The 16945-nt window shown below is 35.2% G+C and overlaps 1 protein-coding gene across 1 annotated transcript; it reads left to right on the plus strand.

Annotated features, from left to right (window-relative positions):
* Positions 1-3882: 3882 nt before the first annotated feature.
* LOC124530074 (prostaglandin reductase 1-like) lies at positions 3883-5024 on the plus strand. The gene has a single exon (XM_047104063.1). The coding sequence runs from the start codon at positions 3927-3929 to the stop codon at positions 4938-4940; it is 1014 nt and encodes a 337-aa protein (XP_046960019.1). The 5' UTR covers positions 3883-3926; the 3' UTR covers positions 4941-5024.
* The last annotated feature ends 11921 nt before the right edge of the window (positions 5025-16945 follow it).

Consider the following 16945-nt stretch of genomic DNA (forward strand, 5'->3'; position numbering starts at 1 on the left):
TGGAAATAACTACCACCGCCCATGGACATCTGCAACACCAGGGGGCTTGCAGGTGCGGCCGGCCTTTAAGAAAGGAGTAGGCTCTTTTCTTGAAGGTTCCCATGTCGTATAAAAGCTGGTTCCACAAAGTGGTTGTGCGAGGCAGAAAGTGTCTAAAAAATCGCGCTGTTGTGGATTTTCGGACATCAAAGTGGTGCGGGTGAAACGTAGAATTTTGACGAGATATCCGAAGGTGAAATTCAGCAGCCGAGATTAATACGAACAATTCCTCGGAACATTCCCCGTGAAAAATTCGGTAGAAAATGCAGAGTTATCCAACATCTCTACGCAAAGCCAAAGGATCAAGGAGTTCGGAAAGGGCTTGATCGTAGATAACTCGAGCCGCTCTAAGTTGGATGCGGTCAAATGGAAGGTGCTGGTACTGGGGAGCACCCGCCCAGAGGTGAGAGCAGTACTCCATGTGAGGCCGAATTTGCGCCTTGTAAAGTTTTAGGCAACAGGCCGACGTGAAATCAGTCTCGCCATGCTGAGCACTCCGAGTTATTTTTAAGCCAATTTTTTGCCTTTGCAGAAGGCTTTGCCTTCCAATTGACTGCGGAACTGAACGAGGCTCGAAATATCAAGTACTCCGATACTACCACAGTTCGAGACTTCGTTTATCGAAGACTCGATTTCAGCCACAAGTTTGTTCCGGTTTTCTTCAACGTTTTCGCGAGAAATATTAGCGCGGCCGGTGTATAAGGTAACGGTACTGACAGTACCGTTGACACCTTCATCGCAATGAATGTTCCCGATTTGCAACAAATCATTGATATGCAGAAGAAATAGAGTGGGTGATAGAACGCAGCCTTGTGGAACACCAGCATTAACGAATTTTACGTCAGAGTATGCACCGTCGACAACGACCTTGATGCTCCGATATGCCAAAAGGCAGGTAATCATAATTTCCCGGGAAGCCCGTAAGAAGGAAGCTTCGAAAGAAGCGCTTTGTGCCACACGCGATCGAAGGCCTTCGCTATGTCCAAGCTGGCTGCTAATGCCTCACCTTTGCTCTCAACTGCTTCAGCCCATCTATGAGTAAGATAAACTAGAAGATCACCTGCCGACCGACCCCGGACGGAAACCGTACTGGCGGTCGCTAATCAGCTGGTTCTACTCTAGATACCGCAGGAGCTGGTAGGAGAGCAAGGAGATGATGGCTATAGGCCTATAATTGGACGGATCTGAGTGGTTGCCTTTTTTAGGGATCGATTGCACCAAAGCAGTCTTAGGATCTTGCAGCAGCATTAGGCGTCGACGACGCCTAGTGGGTAGGATTGCCGGAGAAGACACGTTAAGATCGGTGCCAACTCGGGACCACATGTCCGTAGCACTATTGGATACCCGATGGCATCATCGGGTCTACTCGACTTGTGAATGTCCAAGGAAAGAAGTGCTTTCCGAACTGCACTTTGCCGAAATTTAACCTCCGGCATCATCGTATCATACCGCGGAATTGATGGTGGTGACTTTCCTCGGTCATCCACAATCGAGTTCGACGTGAAGAGGGACCCTAAAAGATCGGCCTTCTCCTTCGCGGTATGGGCCAATGACTCACCGTCCCTGTGCAAAGATGGAAAGGAAAGCTGACAAAAATTCCCTAGGAAAGTCTTGGCGAGAGACCAGAACGCACGTGTTTCTGAAGAGCAGCGCACCAGTCTCTCGCCAATTCTGCCAATGTACTTCGACTTCGCCTGAGCAATCACGTTTTTGAAGGACCTAGAAGCAGAGCTATATTCCTTTCTGAATGTGCTTTCACACCCAAACTACTGGATCTTCGGTTACTCGCATCCAGCTCCTGCCAGCCGCCTCGCGTAAATCGTCATATACCTTAAATAATATTAATACCTTTAATAATATTTAATACCTTTGCCGAGTCTTTACATACAATTATAGATTTTTTTTAATTTTGTCCACTGAATAGACGGAGAGGGTATCGCTGGTTTTTTAATGGGCATTCCGGTGTGCCCGGGCGCACTCGGGGTCCTGGGCAGCGGCGAGCCACACATACCCCTTACCACCCCCTTCATAGATGAAGTGGGGGGGGGGGGCGTATGTGGGATGGCGTTTTTCCAGCGAGAAAAAAAAGGTATTTTAAGTATATATTTTAGGCTGCTTAAAATGTTATTATATGCTGCATATTAAATGCTGCAAATAGTGAGTAGTCTAGATAGAGCAACACTTGATAAACTCGTTTTATTACTAGTCAATAAAATAAAGATGACCAAAATACTATTAAATTAATAAATGTCATTAAAAAACAAACCACCCTATCATTTTGTCCATTTCCCTAAACTTAATTTAATTATTTAAAGTAACTTTAGAGTAATCAAAACACAAAGGTATCAATATCATGAGCATAATAGATAAAAGACAAATTAAACAAAAATTAATAAAGGCAATTAAATAAAATAATAATTATTAAGGTATTTCCATTGTATATTTTCTATAATGTACGATATTCTCTAAATTATAATATTTATGAATTATTATTCAGTCAGTATGATCCCACATACTCTTTATGATTGATTACAAAAAGTTGATTCCGTAATCATTACATACTATAATATAAAGTCGATTACCACTTACTGTCTCTATGTACGCATCGGTTTTTTTTTTAAGAAATAGAGTGACCTAGAGGTAGTGAAGAAACAAGAAAAAATCTGTAGTATAGCATGTAGTATCAGCATTACACCCGTGCGAAGCCGGGGCGGGTCGCTTGTATTTAAATAAGTACTATTAAGTATATATTTTGTAGAATTAAAAAGTATCTACATACTTAGTTACAAATGTATATTATATTTAACATATTTCTAGATATGAATACATGTTAATTATTTTTTTTATTAAATATAATGCGCACTTTTGCACCATCATTCATTTTTGCGATAAGTAGATGATATCAGGTACTTACACGATTCGTTCATAGTTCCCTATTCATTGCCGAAAGCGAGAAGTCACGATGAGGTGTGGAGCGTAGAGCATACTACGATGACACAGACTATAATATATAATGGTACAAAATTGTGAGCGGATCGGAAAAATCGTCAGTTTGAGATAGCTCGCGGAGGACTCGTGTGATACTCGAAAAAGGTACTCGAAAAAACTCTTAAAAAGGTAAATCAATAATATTTATTAAATAATGTGTAATTATATAAGTATCTATAATCTCTGTTTGTATTTTGTATCTTCGCAATACCCGACTTATTTATTTTCATATCACACAGTGGGAAAATATTTGGTTCTAACTTTGATTTGACAAGTCTTGATTATTTTTTGACGTCTAAGAAGTTAATATAATTGAACGAATTCAACAATTGTTTTTATTTGAATTTATTTTATATACTTCATATACATATATATATATATATATAATTATCTACTTATTGTAAGGTAGATACTTTACTTGCCTTACCGCAAGTGTGTATCGCATTGTAATGTAATAAACGAAGCTGATTATCATTGAAGTGTTTTTCAAGAGATTCATTTGAGTAAAATTAATGTTTTTAGTTTTCAATTTAAAAACTATGTCACCACTATCGTGTATTTCATATTTTTGTTAAAAGTTTATTAAATTATAAATTTATAACCCACACACCTCTAGAATTTCGTGATTTTCCTTGAAAGATCTTTAGAGAGTCTATAATATACCAATAATATATTATCCAAGCACAAGAGGCGTAAAGACCAATAAACTTCGAGATCGGATTGTCGTGATGACATTGGTTAGAGAACTCGAATAATCTATTGTGTTCATTGTGGTTTTGAGAACATTAGAAATTAAATCAATTCAATAAATAATAATTCATGTCAGTCATGTGAAAAATTACTAATTCATTCCTTTTACTTTTTTTCAGTGCTGATTAAATCGAAAAACATACATCATCATGGTGAAGGCAAGAAAATATGTGGTTAAAAAATACTTCGAAGGCGTACCAAAAAGATCTGATTACGAATTAGTAGAATACGAACTACCACCTCTGAAAGTTGGCGAAGTTTTGGTCAAAACTGAATGGATCAGTGTGGACCCGTACTTGCGTGCTTACCATCGGGTTCACCCGTTGCCGTACGACCAATTTGCTTATCAAGTTGGTATAGTCGAAGAATCCAAAGACCCCAAACATCCCGTAGGAACCCGAATTGTATCCCATGAAGGGTGGCGTGACTATGCAGTGTTAAATATGGGAAAAGATGCATCAGATAATATTTTAGACGTAAAATACAAGTTACCAGATTTGAAAGGCATGTCCCCGTCGATAGGTATTGGTACAGTTGGAATGCCTGGAATTTCGGGTTATTTTGCATTATTGGATGTTTGCCAGCCCAAAGCTGGAGAAACTGTAGTTGTAACCGGTGCAGCGGGAGCAGTAGGTTCTATAGTCGGACAAATTGCTAAAATCAAAGGATGTAAAGTCATCGGTTTCGCTGGATCGGACGATAAAGTAGAATGGTTGGAGAAGGAACTCGGATTCGACAAAGCCTTTAATTATAAAACCACCGATATTCAGAAGGAGCTTAAAGCTGCTGCACCTAATGGAGTGGATTGTTACTTTGATAACGTGGGCGGTGAAATGAGCAGTATAATTATAGGTCAGATGAATAAAAGAGGAAGGGTAGTTGTTTGCGGCAGTATAAGCTCATACAATGAGGATCAAACGAAACTACCAAAAGCTACGATTTTACAACCATCTATCCTTGGAAATGAGCTTAGAATACAAGGCTTCCATTGCATAAGTTGGCTCGACCGCTGGCCTGAAGCCATCGAACAGATGATTACCTGGATAAAGAAAGGTCAATTAAAGCCAACGGAGCATGTGACAGTCGGTTTTGACAAGCTTTTCGACGCATTCGTTGGAATGTTAGCTGGAGAAAACTTTGGAAAGGCTGTCGTTAAAGTGTAAAGTATTTTACAGTGGTATGAAAACTAACACACATAAAAGTATTTTAAGTGTTATTTAAAATAAAAATTTTTTTAATGAATTTTATCATATTGATTCAAATAATTTAATTTTCCCTGTATCCTAACTGTTACACACTATCACACATGTTCAATTACTTTTTATAATTTATTATGTACTATAATGTATTGTTACCACTATTAAGTTTATGAGTCTAAAATACATATTATTCAATATATACGTAATTATACCCTATTCCAACCATATGAGGAGAAACGCCAAACAAATAACACGTAACACCAAATTATCGTTATATCAAATTAGGTCGAGAGCTTAATTAATCTATGATGTTTACGATGGATTTGCGAAAACATTTTTGAACATCGAGCAGCTGTTTTCAATAGTTTGGAAGTAAAATTAAAGTGGATATTAGTAGTTAACTCTAGTCTGTAAAATGGTTATAATTGACAGGTAAACATAAAAAAACTGATAATATAATTGTCCGATGTTAGTTGAGCTCTCAGCAACTTATATTGGTCGTATTTTCGGTCGATCACGACTCACGGCCTTGGCTAGGCCAATGTAAACCGCGCCCGCGCCGCTGCACTGTGGACCGTAATCAAAAAGTGTGGACATAGGTATATGTTTTTATATTTTTGAAATCTACATACTAATACAATACTTTTATGTAATAAAACTTTTTTCGTAAGCCCATTATTTTCAAAGTTTCACCACTTTCAAAATTGTGTTTTTTTTTGTATTAATAATCATTTATAATATTAATACTACTATTATTCAAATTAAATTATGTTGTAATTATGTTTTGAAACCGGTTTTTTTCTCAGAAGATACGAAGTCTTTGGGTAATGATAGTCCATACAACTTCTGTGACGTCATTTGTTTGGGTCAAAACCGGATTTCTTATCAGAATCAGATTCCTTAGTGACGTGGACCAATTAGAAGCCATAAAATTGCAGGTAGTTGGAAATGTCAATAGGCTCACAGAATGAAAGGAAAAATGATAATCTCAGTTCGTCGTTACCCACTAGTTGATACGGACTACCCCCTATTTATTATTTTAGCTTCAGCCTTGTTTTTGTCTCTTAAATTAACAAAGTGGCAAATTAAGATGCTGCGAAAAAGTACCCAAGAAGCATCACAATTGACGAGACATGCAGATAAATGATCCTGATTAGTAAATAGGGTTTTGACGGAGCTTCAGAGGAAAAAATGCCCATAGTTAGCATAGAAGAAGGTGATTAATATGACTCTAGTCTTTTTATTGGTAGTTTGCTAACTATTAAGAAAGTTTCTGGTAATAAATTTGCTTGGGAAAACGATCCTATCCATCTCCTTATTATGCATATTATTGTCAACCCAATATTTTTCAAATTTCTAAAGGAAAATTAATTTAGAATTTTAAAAGATAATATAATCAAGAGATTGATAATGTGACAGCGACTGTGATTGGAGAAATGATAATCTCACACATTTTATTACAAATCACGACAGATGGTAAAGCTGTTCTTTTATAAACATCATCCCAAAGATGTGCCATATGAATGTAGCTACTCCAATGCAATGAATGAAGCCTTTGATATTGACGAAAAATGTTGAAGTCGACTAATGTAAATATGGTCTATAATCGTTACATATTTGGATAAGATTCATGGAATATCTATAAGTGGTGACAATAAAGCTATTATGCAGAACAGAAAAAAGTTATTTAGACGAGTTTAAATCCCAAAAAGGACTTTTAATTGATGTTATGAAACAGAAGACTTGACTTTGAGGACTCTGAAATTACAGCTTCGATTAAAGGAGTCAATAAGGATCTAAAGAAATGTAAAACTATACTAGAGACAATTTCTTCGGGTCACCTTAGAGATACAATTAAGTTAAGATTATGAATTTGAAAAAATCATTAGAATCCAGCAAGTTTTCATTAATGGAATAAAGTCTACTGGATCTACGCTAAAAATGGGTGTTCCACAAGGTTCATTTTTGGGTCCATTTCTATTCCTAGTATATATAAATGACCTTCCTTTCTTTGTTAAAGGTATTTGTGATATAGAATTGTTTGCTGACGATCCTTCACTGATTTTTAAGGTTGACAGGAAAAAAACTGACTATGACGATATGAACGGTGCCTTATCACGGATACAAGATTGGTTTAATGTAAATAATTTGATTTTGAATACTCAAAAAACAAAATGTGTAGTTTTTACCCTACCCAATGTTAGGAAGCAAAATTATAATATATCTTTAAGCGGTGGCCCGCTTGATGTAGCCGATACTACCGTGTTCTTGGGAATAGAATTGGATTCCAGACTTCAGTGGAGTCCCCATTTGTCGTCCCTAACAGGGAGACTCAGCTCCGCAGCATACGCGGTTAGAAAAGTTAGACAACTAACTGATATTGATACCGCTCGTTTAGTTTATTTTGGTTATTTTCACAGTATTATGTCATATGGCATATTAATTTGGGGTAACGCTGCAGACATTGAATCTGTCTTTATTTTACAAAAAAGAGCAATTCGGTTTATTTATAATCTTGGAGCTAGAGACTCTCTTCGGGATGTTTTTAACAGAGTAAGAATACTGACTGTTGCGTCGCAATATATTTACAACAATATCATGTATATTCACAGTAACATTGATAACTTTGATAAAATCAGTGATAATCATTGTATATGCACTAGAAGTAAGTATAAGCTTACAACGCCAAGTTTCCGACTCCGCAAAGTCAATAAATCTTCTATAATAAAATTCCACAGACATTTTTAACTTTGCCATCTCGTAAATTCAAATCGTTTATAAAAAATACATTGGTGAAAAAGGCGTATTATTCGATATAAGATTTTGTAGATGATAAAAAAGCGTGGAATTAATACCTGTTGACTTCCAGGCAGGATATATTAATTTAATAATTGTATTATCTTAAAAATTAATTAACATGACTGTATTTTTTTAAATGTTGAAAAAGAGTAACTACTGAGTTTCTTGCCGGTTCTTCTCGGTAGAATCTACTTTCCGAACCGGTGGTAGCTTCACTTAATTGTTAAATGACGATTCAAAAGTGCTTGTAAAAGCCCACTTGAATAAAGTATACTTTGATTTTGATTTTATGCCGAAGCCACCATAAAATTGTACGTTGATTTATACGAATGGTATCACATGCCTGCAAGTGTTCATAAAGTTCTTGCTCATGGATCAGCTATCATTGAACATTTTGGTTCGGTGTCGATTGGAAAATTATCCGAATAAGCTTCTGAAGCTCGAAATAAATACTTCAAAAGATATCGCTCCCATCATTCGAGAAAATTCTGTAGAAAGGCCACCAATGAAGATATTCTGAATCATTTGCTAATCAGCCTTAACACATATATTTCTACTACCTACATCAAAATCTTTTCAAAAACACAAAGCCTTTCCAAAAGAGGAAAAAACTTTATTGATTATTAATCTGAATCTAACTCAATTGATTATGATATCATTATTTTTTTTTTGTTTGTCAAAAGAAAAGAATATTTCTTGTATTGGATTAGGCTTATTGGAGATACCACTATTTAAAAAAAACGCTTAGATCTACCTCTGGTGATGTGGAATAGAGAATAAAAAATATATAAAGTAACATTTGAGTTGGACTACTAATCTATAAGCGATATCGGAAAACTTTATAACGAAACTTCAACTCTTTTTCGGCCATTTCAAATGTCGCATTGTTATTTTTTTGTCAATAATGAGTTGTCCATAGAAAAATGTTAATTATAATGTTTGAAAAATTATTTTTCATAATTTGACTAACTTCCATCGTTCCAATTTTTTTCTTCCCATACAATGAAATGATCTTTACAACATACGGCATCGATACCAATTAAAAAAGAATTGTTGAATTTCACTAATTCTTATGCACAACTCGCACTTGACCAAAAAATGATTACATCAAAATTTTTAAATGAATTAATAAACTGTAGTTATCTAAGAAAGTCTTCAGATATATCTTTTGGAAACCAATTTTCACCCATTGGCCAATTTAAAAGAAACATCCTGTATATCTCCGAAATCGCAAAATATCGCAGTACCGGATTAGATGCAAAGATAGGATAGATTATATCCGTAATTGGAGACTTTTGGAGACTTTTGAGATTTTCATGAATTTATGTTTTTCTTCATACAAAAAAATCTTTGAATATTCATAGCATTAAAAATAAATAGGTAAATCGAAAAAGTCAAAGAACAATATAATGTTGTATTTGACAGTAGAACCCATTTCTATAATTATTTTTTTAAAATTAAATAATTATTTTTTATCATGCCTAAGTCCACTACGCTTAAATATCGGTCTAATGTGCGCTGCCTTCGCTCGATGACGCCATAGGACAGCATGCTAAGTTCGATAAAAGCGACGCTACAGGCATGACGCGGCGTTTATTACAATTACAATAATATTTACTAGCTTCTGCCCGCGACTTCGTCTGCGTAGATTTTTGATTTGTGACAGTATTGCATATCTCAAAATGTATCGTTAAAACTTACCAACAGATGGCGCTTTTACGTATCAACTTCTATACCGATCAACCGATAATAGTACAGGATCCGGGGCCTATTTTGTCACTTGATTACTATCAAGCTAATTTTCCGTGAGTAGCTTCATTTTGATAAGACGCCCAACAATTTCCTGTGCGAAAATTCTCGATATTGGTAGCTAACAGAGGTAGCAATAATAAAATATGTCGATTTGATGATTCTCAAATATTAATTACTAACTGGATTGTTTTTTATTAAATCTTAAGATAATTATCTAAATTATTTGAAAAAATATTTGTCCTACAAAATCTATGGTTTCATCAAAGAGTCCTCCCCCTCCAACATGTATTGATAACGAGATCACCAAAAATTATTACTAACCAGCTGATTTTTTTTTTATTACTTAGTTAATATATATATAATGTCACGGTCATATTGTCCTACAAATTCCGTGGTATGTTATCCCGGTCCTACGGTCGAAAGTAGTAGTACAGATCATTGATGTAAAAATAATTACTATCAAGCTGAATCTTCGTGAATAGCATCGTTTTGATGAGACGCCCAACAATTTCCTGTGCGAAAATTCTTGATATTGGTAGCTAACAGAGGTAGCAATAATAAAATATGTCGATTTGATGATTCTCAAATATTAATTACTAACTGGATTGTTTTTTATTAAATCTTAAGATAATTATCTAAATTATTTGAAAAAATATTTGTCCTACAAAATCTATGGTTTCATCAAAGAGTCCTCCCCCTCCAACATGTATTGATAACGAGATCACCAAAAATTATTACTAACCAGCTGATTTTTTTTTTATTACTTAGTTAATATATATATAATGTCACGGTCATATTGTCCTACAAATTCCGTGGTATGTTATCCCGGTCCTACGGTCGAAAGTAGTAGTACAGATCATAAATGTAAAAATAGCGTGGTACGCTATTGCGGTGCTCCAATTGAATATATATTGGAAAGTCATGAAATTAAAAATCAATTTATTTCTCAAGCGTGAGAAAAAAGAAATCTTGACTTTTCGGTAGATTTCACTTAACAATAAGTTAAAAAGTTACTGAACGCCAACTGAAATTAAACAAAACAATAATTGATGGCAAATATGAATACTATTGGTTTGATGGTCCCCAAAGTCCATCTTTTGAAGAATTATCTTGTGAAATACAAGGTAACCTATTTATACTATTGTTATTTATTGATTGATTATTCATTATTATATAATTTACTTAATTTTTTCATGTTATTATAGAGTCAGATATCACAAGTGAGGAAAGTGACACAAATGAAGATGACAGCGATGTTAGTAGCGAAGATTATGATTCATCGGATGAATAAGATGAAGATTAATTTTTATTATCTATAAATATACCAATACACCAATTTTTGTACCTCATTTTTCAAAAAAATAAACTTATTTAAATTTTAAAAAAGATTTTCTCACTGTATCTTATGTTAGAAATCGGAAAACGAAAAAATGACAATTTTTGTCGGACTAGTGATACATACCTGTTTTTTTGTAGGACATTGTTTTATTTGGGCACTGAACAACTAACCTATTATGTAATATTTTTGTCCTACAGTTAGTAATGAGAAAAATGGTCTTATGGTATTAACAATTTCTGACCGTAGGACCGGGATAACATACCACGGAATTTGTAGGACAATATGACCGTGACATTATATATATATTAACTAAGTAATAAAAAAAAAATCAGCTGGTTAGTAATAATTTTTGGTGATCTCGTTATCAATACATGTTGGAGGGGGAGGACTCTTTGATGAAACCATAGATTTTGTAGGACAAATATTTTTTCAAATAATTTAGATAATTATCTTAAGATTTAATAAAAAACAATCCAGTTAGTAATTAATATTTGAGAATCATCAAATCGACATATTTTATTATTGCTACCTCTGTTAGCTACCAATATCGAGAATTTTCGCACAGGAAATTGTTGGGCGTCTTATCAAAATGAAGCTACTCACGGAAAATTAGCTTGATAGTAATCAAGTGACAAAATAGGCCCCGGATCCTGTACTATAATCTTTATTTTTGGAACACAAATTAGAAATGAGTAGACTGGATATTCTACCCCTAAGAAGTAGAACTTAGTAGTAGTACTTGAAGTTCGTAATTTTTGAAGTTAGAAGATCAGTAATATTATTGGTACGCCAATAATATTACTGAGGGAAATTAAGACGTCCAAAATTATGCAACGGATAACCAGATTAATAGTTACGGCACTCCGACGTATTTTCTTAAAGGCTAAAGTTATCACTGGATGATGTATGGATGAGGAACAGTGAACCTACCTTTAATACCTTCAGAATACCTTTTTAAATGTAAAAAAGGACAGATCGTACTTAAAGTCTGCTTTACCATTAAAAGTAATAAAGTACATGGTCAAATCTTTCAAATGACTGGAGTAGACCTAAGGCGAGTTTTATTTTGTTTTCCGCATGGAAAGTTCTAAATATACAGTTCGAGAATGATGTTAACGAGCAGTCTGGTGAATCGAGCCCACGAAAGTTGAACAACAAATGTGGTTTACAGAGAGCCATTTGAAAATAGCCTGTTAAATTATTTATAACCAATTTCCACGCGAGCAAAGCCGCGGGCAACAGCTACTCTATACATATAAATAGAAGATAGTTAAAAAAATATATAGTGGGGTCTTTTTCAGAATTTTTCCTATCTCTCTTTGTTGCCGCTAATCTCGGAAACGGCTTTACTTGTTTGGAAGCATATAATTATTTAATTAAAATCATTCAATTAAAAAAATTCATTAAAATATTTTTTTTGCATTCATGTCCTCAAGTTGATCTGGCTTTCAAAATCAAAATCAAAATCAAAATCAAAACCAAAATCAAAATAAACTTTATTCATGTAGGCTTTTACAAGCACTTTTGAATCGTTATTTTATAATGAAGTCAAGCTACCACCAGTTCGGAAAGTAGATTCTATCGAGAAGAACCGGCAAGAAACTCAGTAGTTACTCTTTTGCATCATTTAAAAAATACAAAATCATATTAGTTAATACACTTAATTAAATTAATATATCCTGCTTGGAAGTCAAAAGGTATTAACTCCACACCTTTTTATCATCTACTAGTTGACCCGGCAAACTTCGTACTGCCATAATCGAAATGCTTAAATTGGTCCAAATGTGATGTGAATACAAACCATTGCACGCAGCGAAACGGGTGATATGAACTTAAACAATAAATAATTGATACTTACATTAAAAACGACACTGTCAATATTTTTTTCTATATTTTCAATGACACAGGAATCATGAGGTTGCGTGATAAATTGCCATGTTGCTATGATTAAGTCCTTACAACATAAAATTTGCAAAACCAATCACAATAAACTGGTTATACCATAAGTTTTAAATTGAAACTCATTTACAATACCAATCAATATAATTTCACTAAATACAACACAGATAAAATATAGGTAGTCAAGTTTTATTATGGTGTATATAGTCGAAGGTGGTAACCGAGGGCAGTAGGTAAGCGAGCGCACTGCCTGTATCTCCGGAATAAGGTGCGGGAGGCGAGGGTATTGTTTCGACCAATCAGTGGGTCCTAAATGGTGAATTAATTGCGACATGCCTGCGCGGCCGCACTATGTGTTGTTTGTTAGTAATTGCTAAAAAAGTATTTTCGTTGATTTACTTTCAACTTTTTAGTGTTTTGAAAAACACCGATACTTCTAAAACTGTTCTGTTATTACGATTAATGACTCTTTCTTTTATCAAATATACATTTTTCTTTCGATTGTAAAGTGTGATTAGAGGTTATGTTGAGCGTTTGGGAATTGGCCGTCATTTGTTTGATATTTGGCCTTCTGGGTAAATTGTATGCGGGTAAGTGAGCGCATGTGCACACTTATAACATAATCATCATCAGTCCGTTCAGACATTCAGCTCCTGCCTGCCTCCTTGCGTCAATCGTCACTCCACCGTGCCTGAGGACGTCCTATACGACGTTTGCCGAGACGCGGTCTCCACTCTAGAACACGTTCTCCCCAACGGTTGTCAGTTCTACGACTAATATGGCCAGCTCACTGCCACTTCAGCTTACTCATCCGGTGGTCTATGTCGATAACTTTGATTGTTTGACAGATCACCTCTTTTCTGATGCGATCCCTCAGAGAAATGCCGAGCATAACCCTTTCCATAGCAAGCTGAGCGACTTTAAACTGGTGGACCAGCCTTGTCGTGAGTGTCAACGTTTCGGCTCCGTATGTCATGACGGGTAGGACGCACTGGCTGAAGACTTTCGTCTTAAGGCACTGTGGGATCGACAATGTAAAGATTCGACGTAACTTCCCAAACACTGCCCAATCCAGCTGAATTCTGCTATTCACCTCGTCCTCAAGGTTGTTTCTACCTAATCGCAAAGTCTGTCCGAGGTAGACATATCTTTGAACAACTTCGAGGACGGTTTATTGAACATGACCTTGGTTTTACCCAAGTTCATCCGTAGGCCGATACGCATAGAAGAATCAGCTAGCTCGTTCAGCATTTGTTGTAGGTCCTGCAGCGTTTCTGCCACGATGACGATGTCGTCTGCGAATCTCAAGTGAGAGATGTATTCGCCATTGATGTTGATGCCACGTCCTTTCCAATTCAGCGTCTTGAACACATCCTCCATTAAATTAGTGAACACTTTTGGGGAAATAACTTCCCCTTGTCTCACTTCTCGATGCAATAGTATGGTATTTGTTTTCTGATTCTGTACTCGGTGGTAGCTTCGAGACATCTCATCACTTGGATGTATTACTAATCAACTTGGCAACGTTGTAGGGACTCCAGAACAGAACAGATGTCAACCGAGTCAAAGGCCTACTCATAGTCCATGAATGCATGACACAGGGGCCGATTATACTCATGGGACTTCTGTATAATCTACCACACTTTATGGATGTGGTCTATGGTGCCGTATCCGGTCCGAAACCCGGCCTGTTCCGGGGGTTGGAATTGGTCAAATCTTCGGGCAAGGCGGTTCGTGATCACTCTTGAAAACAGCTTATAGACATCGCTCAGTAGGGATACGGGACGATAGTTCTTCAGCAGGGTTTTTTCATATATAGTGGATAAAATAGAGTTGCGCTTGCGCAAGACTGCGAATCGTGGTAGAAGGTGTAAAGAAACAACGTTGGGGACCTGAAAGATAATTTTGTTTGACTGATTTTATAAGAAAACTAAATATTTGTGACAATGTCTTTATATTTTTTTTGGATAATCTGTTTAATTTCAGTTTTCTTTGTTATAAGTTGATTGGTTACAGAATGCGTTTTTAACCTATTGCGTTTTCTTACCCCACGGGTGTGCACACTTACCCACAATGTGGGTCAATTGTCCGCATTCTGACTTATTATCAAAATGTTAATTTTTTTGTTACAGGATATTTTTTTGAACGGGATGTTTTATGTATTTATGTTTTATGAATAAGAATACTTATTCGGGTTTAAATTGAATAGCCGCATAAGTATTCTTTTCGAAACTATTTTATTTTTGCTTCAGTTCTGCGCACAGGCTGAAAACAGTAAAGTGTGTGCGTTTGGCCCAAATGGCTCTACTTTATATTGCTCAAAAATAGTCACATCACAACAATTAGATACTAACAAAACAAAGTTTGTCTAAAAAACTGGCTATTTAAAAGAAATAAATAAAGAAAAAGGAAGGTTTTCCGGCGCGCGAACACGCGATGTATCCATGTCCATGCGCGAAACAGGGAAACTCCTATGTTGGCGTTCATAAATGTAATATGTGATAAAACTTAAGATTTATCAAATAATCTATGTACATAAAATTGATCTGATAGACAGTAAACAATTGGAGTTGGTTAAAATTAAGGTTATTTTTGTCCCTCCTAAACAGGTACCTATAAAGATATAACTATTCTTTCAATTTGATTTATGCATAACGGGGACAACATCAAATGTTTGACAAAGTATGGATGACCCATGTTACAAAAGCATGATTATGGCGTTGATAATGACATCAATACCGAACATTGATACTGAATGTTTATAGAGCTCTAAACATCGATCTTAATCGATAACATCGGTATTTTTTTTGCGACTGGAAGAAATTTATAAATTCGAGAAATAGATGTAACGAACTCATATGTAGCTCACCGCATAGTTCATACACCTTATCATATTTTTAACGACAACGTGAAATAACTCGGATCATTTCATCTGGAATTTCAGCTGATATAACGTTATCGATTTGATCCGGAGTAATTTTATGTACCAGCCAAAATACATGTGCATGCGGAAATCCTCTTTTTTGACATTCAATGTAATACATATGGAAACGCACCTCTCCAAATATACATTATTTTTATAAGTGCTTTCAATTTTTGCCGAAAAACACGTGCTGTAATGACATGACGGTCAGTTGTCGACTGTTCTTCAAATAAATTGTTTTTAATATCATCCCACTGCGGATTACATGTAATGAACAGATCCGGTCGACCATTTTTCGTACATAAGAAATTGCGTCTTGTGCATATTCGCTCATATGCCGTGGGCAATCAATAAACGAAGATGGCAATATAGTCAATCGCCCGATGTCATTTGCATTAGCATCATTTGCTATCGCATCTTGCAATTGAATATATTCTTCGGATCTTAAGTTTGCTTGGTTGAAACGAAAAAAATTAAAACGTTCAGTTTCTATTTTAGCATACGTATCAACGATGTACTGATGATACAGTTTACCACATCTCGAGATATAATTTTGTGCTAGTACACGAACCATCAATCGATATGAATAGAAATTCATGGCAGTAACTTTATTCTGTATATTCAGACATGAAAATAAATGCAAACACTGTACTTTTAAATAATAAATTGAAATAAAACGTATTAACAATTGAAACTGGTGGATGTGTATACTCATTTTTTAATTAATACTTACTTTTAATGTAACAGCACAATTCCTCGTCTGAAAAATCTTCATTAACAAAATGACCCGCCATTTATTGAATTCCTTTGTTACAAAAAATGTGATAAATGAAGAACCACTCGACCGATTTTGAGCAAACTTCACATAAACCATCTACTAAATAGTCCAAACAAACTCTGAAAATTTAGTTCGGATATTTGAGCCCGTTCTTGAGTTATAAAGTGACATCGAAAAATGCCACTTATTTTTGTAGAAATAGATTTGAAAAATAAACTTAACGATGTTATAAATAATGCAAAATCTATTTTAAAAGATCAATGTTTTATTATCTAACATCGATAATCATAGAAAATCAATGGTAATTCTCTAATAAATCTATTTCTAAGGAAAAACAAAGATTTTTTTTTTTTATTATATTCCTAGCATTTTTATCATACTTTCTCACCTTCTAAACCTTCCCTGGACTTCCACCAATAATTCAAGACCAAAATTAGCCAAATCGGTCCAGCCGTTCTGGAGTTTTAGCGAGACTAACG

The sequence above is a fragment of the Vanessa cardui genome, chromosome 5 (genome assembly GCF_905220365.1).
Source record: "Vanessa cardui chromosome 5, ilVanCard2.1, whole genome shotgun sequence".
NCBI lineage: Eukaryota > Metazoa > Arthropoda > Insecta > Lepidoptera > Nymphalidae > Vanessa > Vanessa cardui.